Genomic DNA, 22001 nt, shown 5'->3' with positions numbered 1-22001 from the left:
GTGTAGGCTACAGAAAGAAAGTGGATCACTTTGAAAATGGATTATGAATCATGTATTAATATTATCCTATAAAAACATATGCCCAAAATTGTAATGGGCCTATTGCACCTACTCAAGAGTAAAACATTTTAAGTGCATTGAAACATTAAATGCTTGCATGCAAACAATGCAATTACAGATGAATCCATGTATTGTACATCGACCAATGCAATGGGAACACTGTCAGCGGATTGGTGCAGTGTGCTGAATATGTTGTAGCAAAAGGCAGGAAGAAAGAACAACCAGCAACTTCACTGGACAAAATTATGTTTTCCATGACCAAGACAAATGATTAATTTGAATGAAATATTATTTAAAAATTGGCTAAATGTAAATCCACAGTGTGAACTATAAGAAGGCCAAAACACAAATGCAGCCGGGCATGGTGGCTCACGGCTGTAATCCCAGCACTTTGGGAGGCTGACGCAGGCAGATCACTTGAAGTCAGGAGTTGGAGACCAGCCTGGCCAACATGGTGAAACTCTGTCTCTACTAAAAATACAAACAAATTAGCTGGGCATGGTGGCACGTGCCTGTAATCCCAGCTACTTGGGAGGCTGAGGCGGGAGAATCGCTTGAACCCGGGATGTGGAGGTTGCAATGAGCCGAGATCGCGTCACTGCACTCCAGCCTGGGCGACAGAGTGAAATTCCGCCTCAAAAACAAAACAAAACAAAACACCCCCCCCAAAAAAACCCCAGAACAAAACAACAACAACAAAAAAACACAAATGCACCTGTAGAAATCCCAGCACATTGGCATTTACTCGTGAGGTCAAAATTGCCTAAAAGAAGGGGTATGAAGTTGCTTATTGTTCTATTCCACTTCAGATAGGCATTTTAGTGATGACAGATGCACTTTAAAGTAACAAGACTATATTCTTTTAAACATGTCCAGAATGGAGACATTATTCTAATTCGAGCTTGCATTTGAACATTCTGAATTATTGGTGATGTTTGTAGTTGCCAGAGTCAAGGTGGCAACACTCAGGTTCACTGAAGTATGAATTAGGGCTTGGCTAGCAGCAGGGAGCCTAGACTATCCTTTGATAGACACTTACCTGTGCACCAGTTCCAAGGAAGGGACAACGAAAGAACTCAAAGCTTAAGAAAATTATCTCAGACTTATACACTGTTGACTTAAAAGAACCATCTCTCCCTATGGAAGTGCTGTATTACTTGAGGTGGCAGTGTCTCACCTGTGTACCTAATTTTTTTTTTTTTTTTTGAGACGGAGTCTCGCACTGTCACCCAGGCTGGAGTGCAGTGGCATGATCTCGGCTCACTGCAAGCTCCTCCTCCCGGGTTCACGCCATTCTCCTGCCACAGCCTCCCGAGTAGCTGGGACTACAGGCGCCTGCCACTGCGCCTGGCTAATGTTTTGTATTTTTAGTAGAGACGGGGTTTCACCGTGTTAGCCAGGACGGTCTCGATCTCCTGACTGCGTGATCCACCCACCTCAGCCTCCCAAAGTGCTGGGATTACAGGCGTGAGCCACCGTGCCCGGCCCCTAATTTTAATATCTGTTCCAGAGCAGCTGCTTTCTCTAGAGATGCATTGTCCAATACAATAACCACAGGCCATGTGTGACTACTGAACATTTGATATGTAACTAGTATGAGTCAAGATGTACCATAAGTATAAAATATACCTCAGATTTGCAAGATTAGTGTGAAGAATGTAAAATTTGTCATTCTTTTTTTTTTGTATTGATAACATGTTGAAAGGATCATATTTTGGATATATTGGGTTAAATAAAATATATCATTAAAATTAATTTTACTTGTTTTACTTTTTAAAATATGACTACTAGAACATTTAAAATTGCACACGTGGCTCATGTATGTGGCTTGCATATATTTTCTATTGAACAATGATGTTCTAGAGAATTGTATTTCCTTTTGGGTCACAGACCACAATTTAATGACAACCATTCTATTAGAAAAGCACCACTGCCAGACAAGAAGGCACAACCATTGTTTTCAAAGAATCAAATGGTTGCAAAGAGACAATGCTTTAAACAATAAACCAGACTAAAAAAAAAAAAAAAACAAAAAACAAAGAAAAAAAGAGATTGACATACAGTAATGTAAAGCTGATTAGTTTACTAGACCTTAACCGTACCCCTAGATCTTAACACTCTCTGTTCCATACACGTTGTAGCCTTCTCTGTATGTAGCATAATTCTGAGTGTTGGTGGCAGGAGCAGGCTTAAAGTTTTGGGTGTTCTTTGTGAGTTTCATGCGTTTGGACTCTGCCCGTGATTTGTAACAGAATTCTATCAAAGCCACCATCATGGCCAGCCCCAGACCTCCGACAAGTATATAGAAAACGCCTGCCACATTGCTCAGGCTCAGAGCGCTGGTCTTGTCCTAAGAGAAATGAACAACGTGATTAGATCTTGGGGAAAACAAAGGCAATGGAACATTATAATATATTACAACAGTATAGGGGAGTTCTAAATTGTAAAATAACTAAACATTGATGTAAGTGTTATGACTCAATTCTGGCAACTGGCTAATGTTTTGCAATGACCAGCAAGATGGTAGATTGTGCCTCTGTTAACAGTCTTGATCCTCACCTAAATGTCCTTTCATCTTGACTCCTTACATCCCTTAGTGTCTCAAAATGGCGTTCGACAATTAATAAAACAGCACTTGGCCATGGGAACAAAAGAGTAAACACAAGCATAATTTATTCCTCTGCTAGCCTCGATAAACACCATTTGCCAGAGTTGAGCTGTGACATAATCTCTATAAATGTAACACTCTTTTCATTTGGGAACTTGAAGCACTCTTTCCCCTCTCTGCCCCGCAACACCCCTTTCTCCCTTGCTCTCCCTGTGACAAACTTTGTGAACGACTAGTCTTTAAGATACGACATCATAATATTAGAGGTTCCTGCTATTCTTATCTGAGGAGTTATTTTGCAAGGGTTTGCTTAAAAAGGGTTAACTCTCCTCTTTCCCCCAGTGGCTGAGAAAATGCTCCCTTTGGAGATTGGCTGCTAAATCCTCATCCTAGTTAAAATCAGGGCAGCAAGTCTTTGTGTTGCTGGAACAAGGGCACAGCACAAAGAATTGGCTCCGTTCCATTTTCCTGAGGGTTTAAGGAAAGTGTCAGGAGGATCCATCGGGTCCTAGATTGGCTCCCTACAAATCAGAAAGCTTTTCCAGGAGGCTGATGATTTTTTTAAAAAATCCAGCTCATTTTTAACTTTTACTCCAGGGAATGTAGAGAATAATTTTTAAAAATTACACTTATTTGCTTTCTTTGTAACAAGGGGGAAAAATTGAGGAAGCCGGTCAGTGACTTTCAGGTCAAACTGTGCAAATCTGACTAAACTATCTGCCTGTATGAAAAAGCAAAATCTGAACTGCTGAACAATGGAAAGAAAAAAGTTGGTGTCTTGAGCCCTACCTTGAGGTAGGACACACCAAGGGCCAGGAGTCTTTCTTTGAAAAAGAAATAAAATAAAATAGCATTTTGTAGTCTTTTTAGAGGGAATGTAACCATTTTGCTGCTGAGTGTAATCGAATGGAATACCCAAATTGTTAAGCCAGTGAATTTTGAGCGTCTTATTTAAGTGAGAACACAGTGAACAGATGATGGCCATTGCTGACACTTAACACTCTGGCTCAGCTGGTCTTGGTATCATTTAAATAATTAAAAGTAAAGACAATATGGCCGTGTCCTTCTGATCCTATTTTCATAGAAGCCAGTCCTGTACTTGTTTACTTTAATAAAAGGTCCAATTGAAATTGAATTGCATTCAGAAACGGGGTGTGGGAATGCCTCATATTCACAACAACCTTGCAAATAGTCACTCCTTTAGGATGAATGACAGCTAGACAAGTAGTAATAATTTCTGTCACGTATGAAATATTGGATTATCTCTTTAAGGAGGCTGGTGAGGCTATCTGCAAGGATGTTCCACAGTCCATTGGGAAATAGACCAATTTCTGGTAACCCTTCCTCTGCCATTAGATTTTTATATGTATGTGATACTTAATGGGGGGAGAGGTCCTTTGACATAACCCATGTAAGCTGTGACAAGAACAATTTCAAGTGCCATGTATTATTTAAGTTTCACAAGAGTTATAGAATTCCCTGATGTGGGATGTAGAAAACCAGTAGCAAAATGGTTCATTGCACGGGGAAAATGAGTGGCATTTCATGAAATGAATTAACTGATACCACGATATTAGTCCAAAAAAACGAAAGGCAAAAATTGAAACTAAAAAGAACTTTCTTAGGGGAGCGAAGGGGGGCAGGAAGGAGGCGGGGAAGAGTGTTTCATGCTTATCAATGTGATGTTATCCTGACAATGTATACCCTTAAGGAGCATGCGACTAAATTTTAAAAGTATTACGTACAGAGATTCAAATGCCACCTTTGGAAGAGAGAAGTGTGACAGACTTAATGAGATTCGAGATCCAAATTAATGCTGAACTTAATACAACAGCAGCTGGCAGGAGGCTAATCATTCTGCTTTCAGAGACCAGTCTTTGTTATTTATTCGTTTGACTGTTTTCAGATGGGATCGACATAATATATTAATAACCAAATGCATTTATAACTACAAAGCCTCTGACACTGTAGGAGGTTAAGAAAAAGTACTGTCACAAATAAATCTTTCTTTTTTTTGGTTGTTGTTGTTGCTATTGTTGTTATATTTTCTCTTTGAACTTTTGAAATGTGAAATACAGTAAAACCCCCTTATAACACAGCTCGTTATTTTATAACTTTGGAAATGCAATAGACCAGATTGAGTTTCCTAATCATAATAACTGTTCTATAGAGTCAACAATTGATGTCATGTGACAGGCCTCTGAGGCTGGCATTTGTCTTATTCCTTTAGCACTGTTGTTATAAAGGGGTCCCACTGTGTCAGGGAGTATGTGTTGGGAAGGAAAGCCGTTTTAGGGTAGAAAATAAACAGTGGGTCAAAATGTGATTGCTAATCAGTACAAAAAGACCTTCAGCGACTGACCTTACTCCCGGAGTCCTTGGCTCCACATTCCCCCTTATCGTACCACCATTTGTTTTTCAGCTTGTCTAAGATGCCTTGTTCACTGAGTTTCAATACTGCAAGGTTTACAGGCGTTCTTCACGTGGGAAATAACATAAATAACATTATATTATGTTATTTTATGTTATTCAAGCTTCAAACTACTTTAAAACTATAGAAAGCGATAAAGCAGGGGGCCCTGGCCACAGAGTAATTTTAGACACTGCAGGCAACCTGAGCATTACCTTATAAAAAGTTAACACTACAGCAACGCTATATTTACCAGGGCCTGCCCATATCGCTTTGAGTAATCGGCACACACTGTTAAATAATGAGGATAGAAAAAAAGGCACTCCTCAGATAGGCTGTGTGTGGTGAGGAGGGTCTCCCCTCAGGTGACAATCGTCCGCGGCAGCTTGCAGTAGCTTTGTGAAGGAGGTGTGTTAAGTTTGATCTAACTGGGTGTCTTGTTGTACTTCCAGACAGAAAGCAAATTTTATGGAGGAGTCGGGAAAAGGACAGACCCAGAAGGGGAAGTGTTTCCATATTGTGGACCGAGACAAATGGATAAATCCGAACATAATTGAAAATAGATTCTACATAAATAACATGCCTTCTAATTAATTGTCCTTTATCACACAAGTCTGTTGCCCAGCTGAAAATGATCTCAGAAAGAACTGTACTACGTATATGTTCTTACTCCACAAACATGTAGTCTAAATTCTTGTGCACATACTGGTCTTCGTATGAAAGGTATATTGTGGACCTCTGTTTTGGATAAGGGGAGTATTTTTAACAATGTAAAAACTGGTCTACGGATTGTTTTTGAGTTACTGATTGGCTGTCCCTCTGATATGGCCATATGTCTGTGATCAACTTAAGTCACCAGAGGGCAAACCAGATAGTTTCAAAATGGATTATTAATATGGCAGGACCTAAACCAGCAAAATGACTCTGCCACTGTTGGGTAATGCTGTAGAGAAATAGTTTAGTTGTTCTAGTAAGATAAGACTTCCTCAACTAAGAGGCTAGTACATATCCCCAGGAGGCCAGGCCACTGCTCCTTAGTCCTTCACTGCTTAAAATATAAGGACTGCTTTCAGAGCCACTGGGCAAGTGCCCGAAACCCTACTGGTTCTAGGATAAAGATTTTCTCTCTTACAAATTTCTTCAGCTGTAAAATGGGAACAATGACCTTTATCCTGTCTTCTTTCTAGAGCTATTAGATTTTAAATGAAGAATCTTTAATGACTTTGGATAAAAAATGCACCATGTAGAGAGGGTGGCATAATTCTGAGGCAATAAACTGTCTGTTCACATTCATGGGAGCAATATTGCCAAATATTAGTGCATGTTGGTCTGAATGTCACTAACTTAAAAAGAGGACAGCAGAAAAATTCATGGAACTGTGAACATGCCGTAAAAATCTCTTAGCCTATTTTGGATAAGTTGGACCCACTAACATATCCAGTCACTAATAAAACTTGCTACAGTCACAGAGATCTGGTCTCTATCATACAAAATCCCAAAACCTATTTCCTTTCTTCCCTCATTTGCTATTTAAAACAGAGGGGCCATCTTGTCTTCAGATAGTCTGAGAAAAATATAATCATTTAAAAATAATGCAATTTCAGAGTACTTGCGGTTTGAATAACTATAAATCTTTCATGTCAGGGAGGTAACTTTCTTGGTTAGCGTAGGGCCTGGCAGCCAGAATATTTGGATTTTGTATCTCACTAGGAAATTGAGATCCTTTTATACTTTAAACAAGTTCCTTCAACCAATGCTTGGAACTCCAGGCTTCTCAAATGCTAACCAGTTGCTCGGGATGCAAAGCAACAAAAATATACTCAAATAAAACTTTGAGCCTCTTTAAGATATTACTGGCAGTGAAAGTTAAGTCAGGCTTTCAAATGACAGACAGGCCATCGATGGCTCTGAGTTTAGTGTTGGCGCTGCCTTCTCCTCTATTCTCCACCATCTGATGCTCTTCTCTCTCTTCCTCTTCCCTGTTGTTGTCTCATCACTACCACTTGTCCTGCAATGCTATGCCTTAAGTCAGGCACTGGCACCAGGCTCAGCAATGTGGCAATTAGCTCAGGATACAGGGGAAATGCTTTCCAATGGCATATGAGTGACTGGGATCATCAGGACCACAGGAGAAACTACAAAGCAAATTCTTCCTCCTTTCTGTGCTTCCTCTTTTCTTATTGCAAAGGGCCCAGTGTCCTCACACTGCTACCTGACTAAGCCCTTACCCGGTCCTGTCCTCCCTCCAGGTAATATGTTCTTCAAATTACGTCATTCAGTTTCTTCAGTACTGCTGCTCACCAGATCTTAGGAACAGAGCAGTCTGATTCAAGGTACTCACACTAAGGTCTAATAGGGAGATTTCACTGCCCCTAGAGATCCTAGTTTCAAAAGAAATTTATCAACCCTTAAGTGAACGACATTCATAAAAGTGTGGCATGTCAGTTTAGAGCAGTTGTTCTCAAAGTGTGGTCCAGGAACCCCCGGAGGATCCCTGAACCCCTTTCATCAAAAGATCTGTGAGGTCAAAACTATTTTTATAATAATACTAAATGCCCTTCTCACTATTATTCCTCCTTGATATACAGTGGAGTTTCCTGGAGGCCATATGATGGGTGAAATTACAATAGATTGATTGAAGAAGCAGAAATGAGAATCTCATTCTCTGTATTATACCAGATATCAAAGAGATTTACAGAAATGTAGACAGTGCCATTCTTCTCACTATTCTTTTTATTGTTTTAGAAAAATAGTTATTTTTCATAAAAGTATATTATTTATGTTAGCATATATTGGGTTTATTATTTTTTAAAATGAATGAGTGAATACATGAACAATTTTTCAGTTTTAATTTCTGATGTGGTAAATATGAATAGATAGAACACACATAAAGAAAATCTATTTGGGATTCTTAATCATTTTTAAGAATGTAGAGAGGCCCTGGGACAAAGCATTTCAGAAACAGGTTTTGGAGGAGGGAAGGCTATTCCTGTGCCAGGGGTCCATGCTGGGCTGCCACTGTCCACTCTTGCCAAAACCCAGGCTCAGTACATCGGTAACTTAGCATCCTACTTCTGAACAATGGCTTATCCCTGCCTTAGGCCATCTAGTGGCTTCCACGAACTGGCTAGTAACTGCTTTTCACTCCCATGGCCTACACCATTACAGTGTAGGTTACTTTAGAGCAATAGTTTTCAACCAGAGGCCATTTTGTCCTCCAGGGGACATTTGGCAATGTCTGGAGTCATTTTTTGTTGTCACACCTGGGTGGGGGCCGGGAGATGCTACAGGCATCCAGTGGGGAGAGGCCAGGGATCTGCTAAATATCCTACAATGTACAGGACAACCCCCACAACAAAGATTTATTTGGCACCAAATGTCAGTAGTGCCAAAGTTGAGAAATCCTGCCTTTGAGTATCCAGACCTCCTGTGAGATACCACAGGACTTTAGAGAATTTTGACAAATGACCTACTCTTAGAAGTTTAGCCTTGGATCGGAAAAATAATCACAGGGTTTATGAAACCTGGCAGGGAACCAATGTGCTTTTGGGAACTTCTAAATAAAAATGAGGGAGAAAAACAAACATTTCAAGCAGCAGCACAGCCAACAAGCATAAAAGCTGTAATCAGAAATCACAGATAATACCACTTAACAAGGTTACAATAGATGCCAAGAAAAGAAAGTACTTTAAAATCCAAATCTCCTAGAACTCTATGTTGCTGTGGGGTAGACTAAATTTCTGGGATGGCAGAGGAAAACTGCTTTTGTCCACATGGTTTTCTTTCTTACTGTACCTTATTAGATGTGTTACCTAGCCCAATCCTAACCAACTGAAGGTATTGACACCCTCTCCCCAACACACACACACACACACACACACACACACACACACACACACACTCTTACACATTGGTATTTTGAAGGAAGTGGAAATAGGTGGGCATTTGATCATTTTGAATGTCATTTTCTCCATGAAGCCATTTTTGCTCTTCAATGTTTTCTGTCTCTTCCATCACTTCTACCTTGCCTTATTATTTATGCCTATGTCTTATGTCTCCCACTACACTGTGTGCTTCTCAAGGGCAGGGAATATGGCTTATGTATTTGTGTCTCCATTTAGGATATTTTTCTTAATAAATACTTGTCAAATCAATAACTCTTTTAGTATTTTGTTTTTTAATCTAGTATATTTACATACTTATAATTATTGGTCAGGTTTAATGATCACCCTAAGAAGGTAGATTTATGGTGTCTATTTAATACAAAAAGAAATTGAGGCACAGATAGGTTAAGCAATTTGCACAAGCCTGTGCAGCAACTTATGGGGCAGGTCAAGAGGACAATTAATATACATTGAGCTGTGTTCTGTACATTCTCCAATGGAATACACAAAAGGGTAGTATCCCTCTTTATTTTTGCTCTCCAAGCTTAGATATTTGTGATGATTTTATTTTCCTTTAGGGACCCCCATACTCCACATAACTATCAATCTAGCAAGGGCGTATTTTGTAGCTGGGGCCTTTTACTGTGGTGCAGCAATGTCTCCAGTGTAATGTTTCACAGCAATTACTGCAGGCCCTTAACTGGTACCTAAGAGAATTATAAGTCAGAAATATTTATTGTACTCACCTCAATAGAGAACAGAAAGAATTAAACAAAGTAGGTCAGATTCCTATCGTGAAAATTAGTCAGGCACTCTTCCCTCTGAAGGGCTTGCTATGAACTTTTTGCTGAGTAGAGCCCTCTTTTTTTTTTTTTTTGAGACGGAGTCTCGCTCTGTCGCCCAGGCTGGAGTGCAGTGGCGCTATCTCGGCTCACTGCAAGCTCCACCTCCCGGGTTCACGCCATTCTCCTGCCTCAGCCTCTCTGAGTAGCTGGGACTACAGGCGCCCGCCACCACGCCCGGCTAATATTTTGTATTTTTAGTAGAGACGGGGTTTCACCGTGGTCTCGATCTCCTGACCTCGTGATCCACCCGCCTCGGCCTCCCAAAGTGCTGGGATTACAAGCGTGAGCCACCGCGCCCGGCCGAGTAGAGCCCTCTTAAGACAAAGACGTGGGTCAGCAGGCTTAGGGAAAAAACAGGAGTGCTTTGTGACATAATTTCAGGGGGACTGGGAACATCCCTCCGTCCAAAAATATTTATCTCACTGGCAGCTGAAATTCCACTGTGAGAATTTCACATCTTTAAGTGACATGCTTTGTTAAAATACAAATCTTTCTGAGAAATGGGAAATTAAACAAAGAGTAAATATTTATAAACTACAACTGTTTGTTCTATTTTGTCTAAAAAAATGTTTGAGGTGGGGTGGAAGAGTGTAAGATTCCCCTAAGAAAACATTTTGTGGCATGTAAGTCATAAAAATGCATATGGATTGTTGATCAGATGGAGAGAGTGAAAGAAATGGGAATTAGTCATTTAAAAGTATGTGAAGTTAATGCTGAATTGTGTCTCAATGATGATTCCTGAGTGTGGGGAACAGTCATGGAATTACATCTGTCTGTTTTTTATATAGGAGATAGTAATGTAATTCATAATACTTTGATAATGAGTTCATTTTTTGAAGAAAACATTATTGGATTATAAGAATTTCTGCTTATCTCTACCATCCACACCTGCCACTAACTCAGCTACTAAGACTGCTCACAATCCAAGGCCTCCACCTGCCAGCTGGTGGTCTCCTGGATTCCAGGCTCAGTTCCTGGGTTGTACCAACCAGCCATTTTAAAGAATCAATGTTATCTTAGTGATGGCCAACCTTACATATGGAGACAGCTTTAGGATAAGAATGCCATTGATTTTTTTTTTCTGTGAAAGTAGAAACTTATTTTTTAAAAATTTTTATTTATTTATTTATTTTTTAAAACAGAGTCTCGCCCTGTTGCCAGGCTGGAGTGCAGTGGCATGATCTCGGCTCACTGCAACCTCCGCCTCCCGGGTTCAAGCGATCCTCCTACCGCAGCCTCCCAAGTAGTTGAGACTACAGGCACATGCCACCATGTCCAGCTAATTTTTTATATTTTTAGTAGAGATGGGGTTTCACCATGTTGGCCAGGATGGTCTCAATCTCTTGACCTTGTGATCCGCCCACCTCAGCCTCCCAAAGTGCTGGGATTACAGGTGTGAGCCACTGCGCCCAGCCAAAACTTAATTTTTTTAAAAAAACAAAATAAATAAAACTTTTGATATATTTCAAAAGAACTGCTTAATTTATTTTAAAGTTTTAATTTCAGGAAATTCCTAAAATAGTAAATAGTAAATAGTAGCTTAGAACCAGGTTGGATTCCTTATCATGAACAAAGAAATGGTGAAGAGAGTGATGTGAGGGTGCTGAGCTTAGGGGAAAAGAAGGAAAATTGGGTCTTGTCAATTAATTACCAAGTTGATTCTGTGAAATAATCTGGTGATCCTGGAAGGGTAAAGAGAGGAATCTGTACTGTCAATATGGTTCTGGGCCTGAAAAATATCAGAACCCAGGGTGTAGTATGATTTAGTCCCGTGAAATACTATGGGATATATGCTACTCTAAATGGTTTCACTTCTCCTTTCAGAGCAGGGACACCTAAAGACCAAATGTCTGTTTAATTAGTGATTCCAGAAGATCCTCAATGGTGCCCGTAGGAGAGATAGATATATGTGTAAATATGTAGGTTATGGAGAAAGACAAAGAGCTCACAGAGAAGTAAAAGAAATATATGTGCAAGGGTGGTGCATTTGCATAGTCAATTAGAAATCTGCTCTGATAACACATTATCTGGATGATGAGAATGGAAACTTATCACGGCCTAAGCTGGAAGCCCCTCCCTCAACCTATCCCTTAACCAAACCCTTGCTCTAAGTTACTAACACTTGCTTCTTGGTATCTAGTTATCTTTTGGGAACAACTTTTTAGAAATGTCTTTGACCCAATGGAGGGAGAACAGCCATCCTCTCTTTTGCTAACTCTTTTACTGAAGATGTTTCAGGTTTTCATGATGGCAAGGCATCTTTCCCAATCACTCACTTGCTTCTCTAGCATTCTCTGGAAAAGCCCCAGCATCACCCAGGACATAACAGGCATGTACAGGCAGGCAGTCACAGACATCTCTGCCCAGGTTGGTCTTGCTTTATTAAGCTGAAGCCAATTGATGATCAAGCAAAAGAAGAATATTTGCTGGATTAAAGAATTTACTATGTGGTACTTTACATTCCTTTCTGTAGATTAACCTGGGATATGTATAATGAAGGAATTTGTCTCTCCATATAGCAGCTGTTTGAGGCCATGGCAGTTCAAAATATGCCCTTGAGTACACTAGTGTCTGAAGTCCTTTAAAACAAATCTCTATCCCTTTGTTTTCACAGGGGTTCCTGAATGTAGGATTCCAGGAAAACGAGGATTTTATTTCAATCCTTCTATCCTTGGATCAGCCTGGGCTTTCTGTACAACGTGGGAGCATGTGCATATATGGCTTCTGGCATTACTGAACTCTGGCAACCTAAATAATCCTCATTTAACAAGGGCAGCTACAATGATTTGCAGTTATGCACTGCTTAGCTGCTAGAAACCATCTCTGAGAGAGTATTTATATCCATGTAGTTCACAAACGTAGCTCAAACCTATTTAACTCCTTGCTATTGGGATAATAATTTAATATAAGTGCAAAGAGAAAATTCAATAATGCATGCATATAACATTAAGAGTTGAAAGCTGTGAGTCATTTCACTAAGGGCCTAACAATGCTAGTGATTGAAACCTATTGATGAGCATCTATGCTGCAGCAGCAGCCCCAGAAGCAACTCTTACACATATGGGTAAAGCCAGTGACATTTCTAAATTACAACCTCTCAAATACAGAGCAGTAGACCCCTTGATTCCATAGGTTGTGTATTTCGCTGATAGATTTCTACTAAACTGCCAAACTGGACCTCTGTTCAACTTCTCCATCTAGAAGTTGAACCCAATAGTCTGGGAAGACCTCTTACTCAATTTATCCCTGACAGAGAGAAGGGGCTCAGGGAAAATGCTAAGTTTTGAACAAAATGTGGCCATAGACACTTTCTCAAATACATAATTGGTATGATTCACTTGAAAACTCTGGTTTAAGATCCTTTGAAAAATCAAACTATCAAATTTGGTTGGGTTTTATTATATATAAGTGTGTTTTCTTTAGTTCATTCCAATGGCACCTAGAGAAGCATAGATTGAGAAGAGAGAAACAGATCTGTACCAGAAACTCACATGATGTATGTTTCTGAAGACATTTAACTCATTCCCCTGATCCTAGACAAAATATGCATTGAGAGTTCAATCTGATGGGTGCCAACATCCTCTTTATTCTCCAATAGCCATCCCTTGACCATGACTCATAGAAAAATAATCAGTTTTAGCTAAAATCATAGAAAAATAATCAGTTTTAGCTAGATTGCAACAAGTGAAGTCTATATATCAGATCTGAAATCAGATCTGGTTGCTATGCCAGGGCATATACCACCCTCTTTAGCATACATTCTAGCATCTACACATCACATCTGCCCTTCCAGCAGTGATGTTAGACAGGACATACAAATAGTCATATACATATACATATATATATATATATGTATATATGAATGCCATTGCCTTAGGTATATATTTTGAAAAGTTTTTGCTTCAATGCCAGGTGAAATTAGGCAAAAAGGTGAATCCAGCACTTGGACAACACTTTTGCCACTTCTGATCAATGGGGATCAGCCTCATGTGCCAAGGGCCAAATGCTATACCGCTCTCTAGAAAGTCAAAAGAGAATGGAATTCAATTGTTCGTAAAAGAAATTTGCCCCCACCCTGTTCCACCAACCCCAACTCCCACCCTCACCAAATATATTTCAATTGCATCAAATTTTTCATGTTTCTTTTCCATGGCTGTCCTACCTTTCAGAGATTGTGTATAACCTTCTCTTCAAATGAAAGGAAACCAAATGATTTGGTCTTCAAAGGGCAGAAAGGGAATAAACATACACCATTTCACTGTCCGCCACTGCAATGGCGTCTTTCCTCTTGGCAATTGTATGACAGCATTCTTACCTTCAGGCTTTTCATTCCTGTGGCTCTTTCTGTAGCTCTGGTGTTGGACATTTGGTCATTATTTGTCAATAAGAAACACATTCATGTTATCAGGATAACACCAAAGGCAAATAATAATGTCCTAATCATAGAAACCATGTTAAGGCCATAGTTCATTTTTTAAAAAATCATTAGAATGGAATTATTTTTTAAAAGTGTTTTCTTTCTGGATTACATTTTTTTCCGGTGGTAGAATTTATTCTTTAATATCATTTGGCAAAATCAATGGTTTTGGCAGCCATTGGACTGGTTCAGTTCTTAAGGCAACAGGTCCCTTGCTTGAAGCAGCCACTTGAGAGAAAGTGAGGATTTGCTCTTGGGAGGAAGACCTGAGTAAGTTCAAGGAGCAAATTTAGTGACTACCAGGAAAGAAAACTGTCAAGTTCTTCATACTTCCAGGAGGCAGTACCAGCATAGAATCATGCAAACCAACGAAGAGCACAATATACTCACCCTACTCCTCGATCCCAAACCAGAGTCTTGGGGATTCACAGGAACTTCTGCTAAGACCCAGGAAGTGCCATCGATCTGTAATGATTCTTGCCTACACACATAACAGTGTCAATAAAGAGTCATTGGGATCCATCTTAACCCTGAGTATCCGAAATGTCAACCTTTAGGGATGGCTCCTGCCAATAAAAGGTCCATTTTGTTGCAGGCAAAGGCAGATGCAGATTCATATCCATTACCCACGGCCCAAGAAAGTCAAATAATTCTGGGTGTGGAAGAGAAGTGGTTAAGAGACGGTGGCATAGGAGAGGAGAATTGTAGACATACATGGAAGAAGAAGAAATACACACAAAACTGAAGATCTCATGTATACCAATGGGAAATACAGTATAACCTCATTCATCTATGTGCCGCCAAATATGAAGCTGAGGGATTTTGGAGATGGGCTGTCCGAGAGTGTAACTTTTTACTATCTTTGAATAGAAGACTTGCTAAGCAAATGCATGGGATTTTACAAAAAAACAAAGATAGCTAGTGATAGGGAGGAGGAACATGTTTTAATTTCTTCAGAGAACAAATTCTTTTTAGGTACCTTAAGAGCACCCATGTGAAAGGAAACACCACTGATTTTAATTGCAGGCATTTTTTGAAACAATTTAAACAAATTCCCTATGTTTTTTCCTAGCATCACATTGGTCAGTTTATTCTAGTTCCTATATATTTTTGAAGATATAGTAAAACTGCATTTCTCTATCAATATTCTATAAATCATAACGAGCATTTTACCATTTATTTAAATAATGGAGGTTCAGTTGCACATCCCATCCTCCTCTCTCATTTCCTCATATGCCTCTCAAGTTAAGGCACCCACCTATCCTACAATTATCATTGCAGTCAAGGGGCTCAGAATGGTCCCTTTAAATATTCTGTTACAATGTTCCCAAGAGCACACATGTGCTGATTTTCATCTTGGAATATATAGACACTGGGAGTCTATTTTAATCCCTAGAGAGGACTAAAGTCTGGTATAATTCTATGGTGAGGTTGGGTAGGGTTTGTTAATAACTTTCCACCTCAGTCACAGATAGCTTGTTTCACTGACCCTACCCTGTCTAGTAAGGTAAGGCTAGACGGGAAAGCGAAGTGGTGCCCTTTACCCAAGATTAAGGGAATGAAGTAGGGTGGATAAGAACATAAACGTTTGAGGGGACAGGCAGCTGCAGAAGGAGGCTGATGTGCCTATGTGGTAGTTCTGCACATAGATCCTCCATTCTGCTGTATTTACAATGATAGACTTTCACTGGCTATGTCACAAACCCCTGGTGATCTGGGTTTATCACTGAAATAACCTACTGGCTCTTAATTACTGCATCTGCACACACATTGTAATAAAGCATGAACACTAAAGGGTGATTTGCAGGTTAAAAATTCCCAAACCACAGCTCTAATTTACATGATCCTTGCATGTGCGTTTACAGTTCATCAAGGAATGATCAAGTCTGTTTTGTTTAGGTCCTATTAGCTCAGGTTTGGGAAATTTGGAAAGCCAAGGAGTATTCTGATTTCAGCTTGTAGGTCTGGTTCAGGGGCTGCCTCAGAGACTGACCTTGTTCTTAATTCCTTGTATCCATAAAAATAAAATAAAATAATAAAACATTAGTTTTATTAGTTTAAGCTCATGCACATTTACGACAGCCTGAAAATTTGCTGTTTCTTTCCATAGTATGGTAACTTTTCTAGACTAATCTCAGAATGTGTAATGTCTCATGCCAGGGAAGAAAAAGTCAATGACTTAATATAATTGCCCATTTATCATTAGTTAAAGGTTGGAGAGAGAGAGAGAGAGAGACAGAAAGATAAGTGATACAGGTATTTCTCCCTCTTCTGGTTTCAGAGATAATAGGTCTGAAATTGTTTTTGAAAAAGTAAAAGCACTTATAAATGTCAGGCGTTGTGATTATTGTCATTTTTAGTAATCAGTACTGAGGGCTGGAACAGCTTAAATATGCCATTTGCCTAGTAACCAAGGTAGTTGCGAATGAACCTGATTCTTATGGAAATGTATCGCATGCAATCAGCTTCACATTGCTCATTGGATAGGTGGTAGTGCTGAATTGCCATCTGCAATATTATCGCAAGAGGTGACTCTGAAAGTCAGCAGAGATTTATGACAGCATTAGCTGTGTGACCTTCTCAAAGTCATCACCATCTCTGGATCGCACTTTCTCTGTGAAATGATGGTATATTCAACAGTCAATTGTCATGTTAACGAGATGGGACACAATGAAGAGACGTAAATCTCAAGCCATTTTGCTAATACAGTAAAACCTCACTGATTTGGAGGAATAGAGGGAAAGGATTGTCTGAATGAGTAAAGCAAGTCCTGCATTACAAAATAGGTTTAAATAATGACAATTTTATTACTTTAAGTCTATTTTGTAATTCAAACTGACTATAAAACATTGCCTTAGTGGAGATCCTCATGAGAGCTACTTTAGCATATAGATATGTAACGAATATGATTATATCTAATAAATGCTTCCAACATTTGAAAAGGGTTTGTTCTCTTAAGAAAAAATTCAACTGACATTCCAGTCTAAACTCTTCATTTGCTTAACAAACCTTTCTTGTCCTCGTGCCTGATAATATAAAGTTAACTTGTAGACTGGTCCCTGTCTAGTTTATCACAAATTATTAATTAGAGGGCTTCAAATTAATGAGGTTTTACTGCTATTTCTACCTCCTTCTCCATTGATTTTTTTTTTTTTTTGCATCACTAATACGTAGTGGTAACCAGATTCACGTTCATCTCTTGCCCCTTCTCTTGCTCACTCTCAGAAAACAGCAGATAGCAAGAAGGAAGAAGATAAAGGCAAGCTTCTTGGTAATCCAGAAATGGAATAAGCAATCGTTGGGTATGCAGCACTGATCGATCATACTATTATCCATAGTTGAGAAAAGGGTTGACTTATTTCAAAAGACTGGCTGTAGGAATGACCAAGAAAAGCGATTTGAAAGATGCCTGGCAGGTAGCACTATGGTTAGAGAAGTTGAAAACATTTAGGATCTACTGAAATATTTTTCTATTTGCATATCAAAATTCAGATTATCTGGAAATCGTGAGCTGTCAGTAAAGTTACTTGATAAAAAACTTTGCAGCAGTACTAGCTGAGGGAAAAAAGCTTGATTGCTGGTTGTAATTAAAAAATAGCTGGTCTAAAGTTTTGGGGTCTTCATGTACCAAAACATCTGGGTGAAAAGTAAAAAGTCAGCCAAATATGTGCAGATTTTTTTGTTTGTTTATATAACATCAAACGTCTGGTTATCTGAAAACTTCTGGGCACTTGGCATCATGTGGATGTTTTAGAGTCATCTTGTTACAGTCCATGGCTCCTTTTTAACCATGATGAGTATGAATGATGAATTCGTGAGAGCAATGCATCCAATCCAGCTCAATTTTCATTCTGCAACTCACTTCAATGATACAATTAGGTTCTCCGTGCTAATAACATGAGAAAAAGACTGGGAAGACAGGTGCTAAATACTTTGGCCATCAAGTTGGTCATTGTAAATATGAAATGAGCCAAAAGCTTGGCTAAATTGTCAGTGTCATCAGTTCACATTGGTGGGAAAGAAAGTTACTGCTTTTTGACACATAGTAAAACCTTGATTAATTGGAATCCATAAGGGATGAATGGAATTTTCAATAAGAACAACCATTTTGTTCATTGTTGGCTAATAACAGTTTTTCTTAAAATGCTTCTATCTACTTTCTTGCCTCAGGGAAGCAGCCTCTAACGTTTGAGGGTCAATCCAGATGGAGAGAAGATAGAGGAGAAAGAGCCGAATGTGACCCAACCATAGGTCATCTCTTGGTAAGTGATTTTTTAAAAAAATAAATTCCTTGCAGTCTTCTTTTTTGGAATACTATTGCTGCTTTCTCATCAATGTGAAGTACTGAGGGGGCAATTCAGTTAGTTGGGGTACTGGTTAGGTGAGTTCTGGTTAATCAAGGTTTTACGATAAAAGGCCATGCCAATGCCTGGTAAGATTATTTGCTGAAGAAAGTTCTTTTAAAATTTATTTCTTTGAAAGTGTTCTGGATCAGTGTTTCCAAACCCATATTATATTTGCAGACTGGCAAACTAACTTTTCCATCAGGATCCTGAGGGATAGAGAGGGAAAGAGAGGAGCAGAAGTGCAACCATTGTCTCTGAAGAAGAAAAGTTTTGGCTTGCCTGTCTGTTGGTCTGTGGTTGGGAAACACTGTTCTTCACCTTAAGATGCCCATAGGATCTTGGTTGTACAAGAGGTGAGTTTACATGCTTCAATATAATTCTCGTGCCCCTTGGGCCATGGAGGATTCTGTTTTCAGGTCCTCTCCTGTACTTACCCGAAGTGTGTTTCCATGACTTGGTATCGCGGCTTCTGAGCTTGCCCCTATTTCTTGTTGCTTGGATGATGGCTATTCATTCATTCTAGCTCCAAAGAGCATTAGAAGTCAAAGGAATGCCAAGTAAGATGGGTTTTCTCATGATGGCAGCCTGGATAACAATTAGACCTACCTGAACCAAGACCATGGCTAAGGAGAAGCTAAATCAGGGATTCATACGCACATATAGTATCACAGTTAGGCGACGCACTTGCTTAAATACACAAAATGTCTCTGCAAAGTCTCTATATGGGGTGGCCTATTGAAGAAAGACCCCATTTAACTTGAAACTGAGCTTGTTATTTGGCTTTCAAGTTAAGTGGGGCCTGCTTAAATGGGCTATCACATATAGAGAACAACATCTCATCACTCAGACACATAATTGAAGAAGCCACCCTTACTCAAGCAACCAATCTCTGTGAGCAACCATCACAACCTAGAAAAAATAAGGCTATGCCCTGACTTTTCAGTAGATGGATCTGATTTTTCGTACCACTCAACTGAGGCAGGCGGGGACAGTCTCACAGGAAAGCCTTGGACTCTTGAAAGCCTAGGGCATTGAAACCCACATCATGGCTTTCATAGGGCAACCAATCTGGTGGGTGAAGGAAGGGAAAGGGTGTGGTTGGAGCCTCTGTCTGGGAGTTTAAGAAGGGACCCAAGTTAGATCAAAAATGTGGGCAGTGCCCTAAAGTCTTTTTGGTTCCCAAAGCTGCCAGGCAGGGGAATAACCTGGTCATTCCACTTTATGTGTGAGTCTTGTGCTCTCTCCTCAATAATAAGATAACAGTCTTGCCGATTACTCGTCACTAAGGGTACCCGGTTGTGGTGACATTGAGGCTGACCTTGGAGTCACCGCCCCCGCTGCCGCACTCTCCTTTGTCGTACCACCATTTGTTTTTCAATTTGTCCAAGAGGCCTTGCTCATTCAGTTTTAATACTGCCAGGTTAACAGCATTTCTTGAAACGATAAAACATAACTTGTAAGAAAATGCACAAATGCTTAGGAAATCGTTAACGTATAAAAAGGAGCACAAGAGGACAAATTGGCTAAATTTCACAGAACGTGGAGCTATAAAAATGTCTGTACAGCAAATACAGGGTTAAATATTGGAAGGTGGCATGGAGGATAACATTTGCTCAAAACTGAAGTGTGCGGGATGGGGAAATTGTCTTTGAGAAAAAAAGTAACAAGAACACCACATCCATGCAATTAACATTCGTCACATATGGCACCATAACTTGGCTTTTACCATTTAAATTGAAAAAGCCGTTGAACTGTAAAATTAAAACAGCAACAAACAGTCAGAGAGGACAACACAGAGAGAGAACATTAAAAAAAATGGATGCATTAAATAGATGAAACCATAATTTACCGTCTTATTTAACTCCATGGAATATTGTAGATTTTAAACTTTTAAAAGTTACCTCAAAATCCACAAGAAAGAAAATGACAACAAAATGCATCAGGGTAGGTGGAATACTATAACAACACGGATATTGTTATATTATTCCACCCACCTTAATGCTGAGCCTTTAGGGGTTGCCACACCATAGCCTTTGGAATCCAGATTTCCACCAACTTTCATTGTATCACATGGTTTTCTCTGCTCAATGTACTCATTCATGGTTGACTCCAGCAGGAAGGCGAACTTTCCCTTGGACTTTCGCACTCGGGCCACTCCGTCTGCTGTTGTTTTGGTAAACACAGATGGCTCCGCTGATTTCATGTAAGACCACATTTTCTCGTACACAGCAATTTTGGATCTCTGCACCAAAGAGATAAGAATTCTTAGAGTTGCCAGATATTCATTCTGGAGGAGGGTTAGTGCAGTAGTTTTTTTTTTTTAATTGCAATCCACAGTAATAAAAAACATGTTATACTGCAACCTAGTAGACACATTCATACATATGTAAACATTGTTTCCAAAACAAGTTCTCAAAACCACCCTCACCCTTGCTATGTGTGATGTTCTCTGATATTTTCTATTCTATTCTAATTCATTTTAAATAATGTTGCTCAGGACCCACTAAATGGATTTCATGGCCCCACTAATTGGTTGCAATCTTATTTGAAAAACACTTTCTTAGTTCAACCTTCCTCTCAATGAAAAAATCTCCTTTACAATATCCTGCTATGTTTATCTAATCATAACAGGATATGCCTAATCGAAGACCATTGTAAGGTAGTGTACAGCCATTTTAGTCAGCCCACTCCAGCATGAGACATCAATTATTGTAAGAAAGTACCTCCTTATTCTGAGATGATCTTTGTTTTTCTATAACTCCCATTCCTTTTTACAATTTCAACTTTTATTTTAGACACAGGTGGTACATTTGCAGATGTGTTACATAGAAATATTTTGTGATGCTAAGGTATGGAGTATGGATCTTGCCACCTAGTTTGTGAATATTGTATTCAATAGGTAGTATTTTAATCCACACCCCCGGTACTATCCCCTAGAGCTATGTAAAATAATTCTGTCCCTTTTTACAACGGTTCTTTTTTTTTTTAATGTACAACGGTTCTTTAATTATTGAAAGGCCTTTATTATGTCCCCTTCTCATCTCTTCGTCAGGTAAAACTCTGGCTGATATTGTTTCCAGAACTCTCACAACTTTGGTTTTCCACTCGTAGGCACATTGTAGTTGGTAATGTCTGTCTCTAATTGGAGTGTATAGAAATAGACATGGTACTGCAAATAAATGACCAGAACAGAATGAAAAAAAAACAACAACAGCAAACGCTTGCTTCTTGTTTTAGAGCATTCTTTTCTGTTTTCTTTCTTTCTTTTCCTTTCTTTCTTTCTTTCTTTTTTCTTTCTTTCTCTCTTCTTTCTTTCTCTTTTCTTTCTCTTTCCCCTTTCTTTCTTTCTTTCTTTCTTTCTTTCTTTCTTTTTCTTTCTTTCTCTCTCTCTCCCTCCCTTCCCTCCCTCCCTCCCTCCCTCCCTCCTTCCT

At 39.3% G+C, this 22001-nt stretch overlaps 1 protein-coding gene across 8 annotated transcripts in view; it reads right to left on the bottom strand.

Moving 5' to 3' along the window:
* The window catches only part of GRIA3 (glutamate ionotropic receptor AMPA type subunit 3), a 319120-nt gene that overhangs the window by 5741 nt on the left and 291378 nt on the right, over positions 1-22001 (bottom strand). For 3 of the 8 annotated variants that reach the window (XM_032757560.2, XM_032757559.2, XM_058441422.1), the window contains 3 exons: positions 20565-20812; positions 5031-5145; positions 2163-2410 (listed from right to left, as the gene is read on the bottom strand). In XM_032757560.2, the coding sequence (XP_032613451.1) occupies positions 2165-2410; positions 5031-5145; positions 20565-20812 (609 nt within the window). In that variant the 3' untranslated portion in view covers positions 2163-2164. Of the gene's footprint in view, positions 1-2151; positions 2411-5029; positions 5146-19888; positions 20004-20419; positions 20813-22001 lie in introns of those variants that run through there. The other 5 variants (XM_032757558.2, XM_032757561.2, XM_032757562.2 and 2 more) reach the window with 5 other exon arrangements.

This window comes from Hylobates moloch, unplaced genomic scaffold, assembly GCF_009828535.3.
Source record: "Hylobates moloch isolate HMO894 unplaced genomic scaffold, HMol_V3 SCAFFOLD_7, whole genome shotgun sequence".
NCBI classification, from domain to species: domain Eukaryota; kingdom Metazoa; phylum Chordata; class Mammalia; order Primates; family Hylobatidae; genus Hylobates; species Hylobates moloch.
This window is presented reverse-complemented; position numbering and strand designations above follow the sequence as displayed.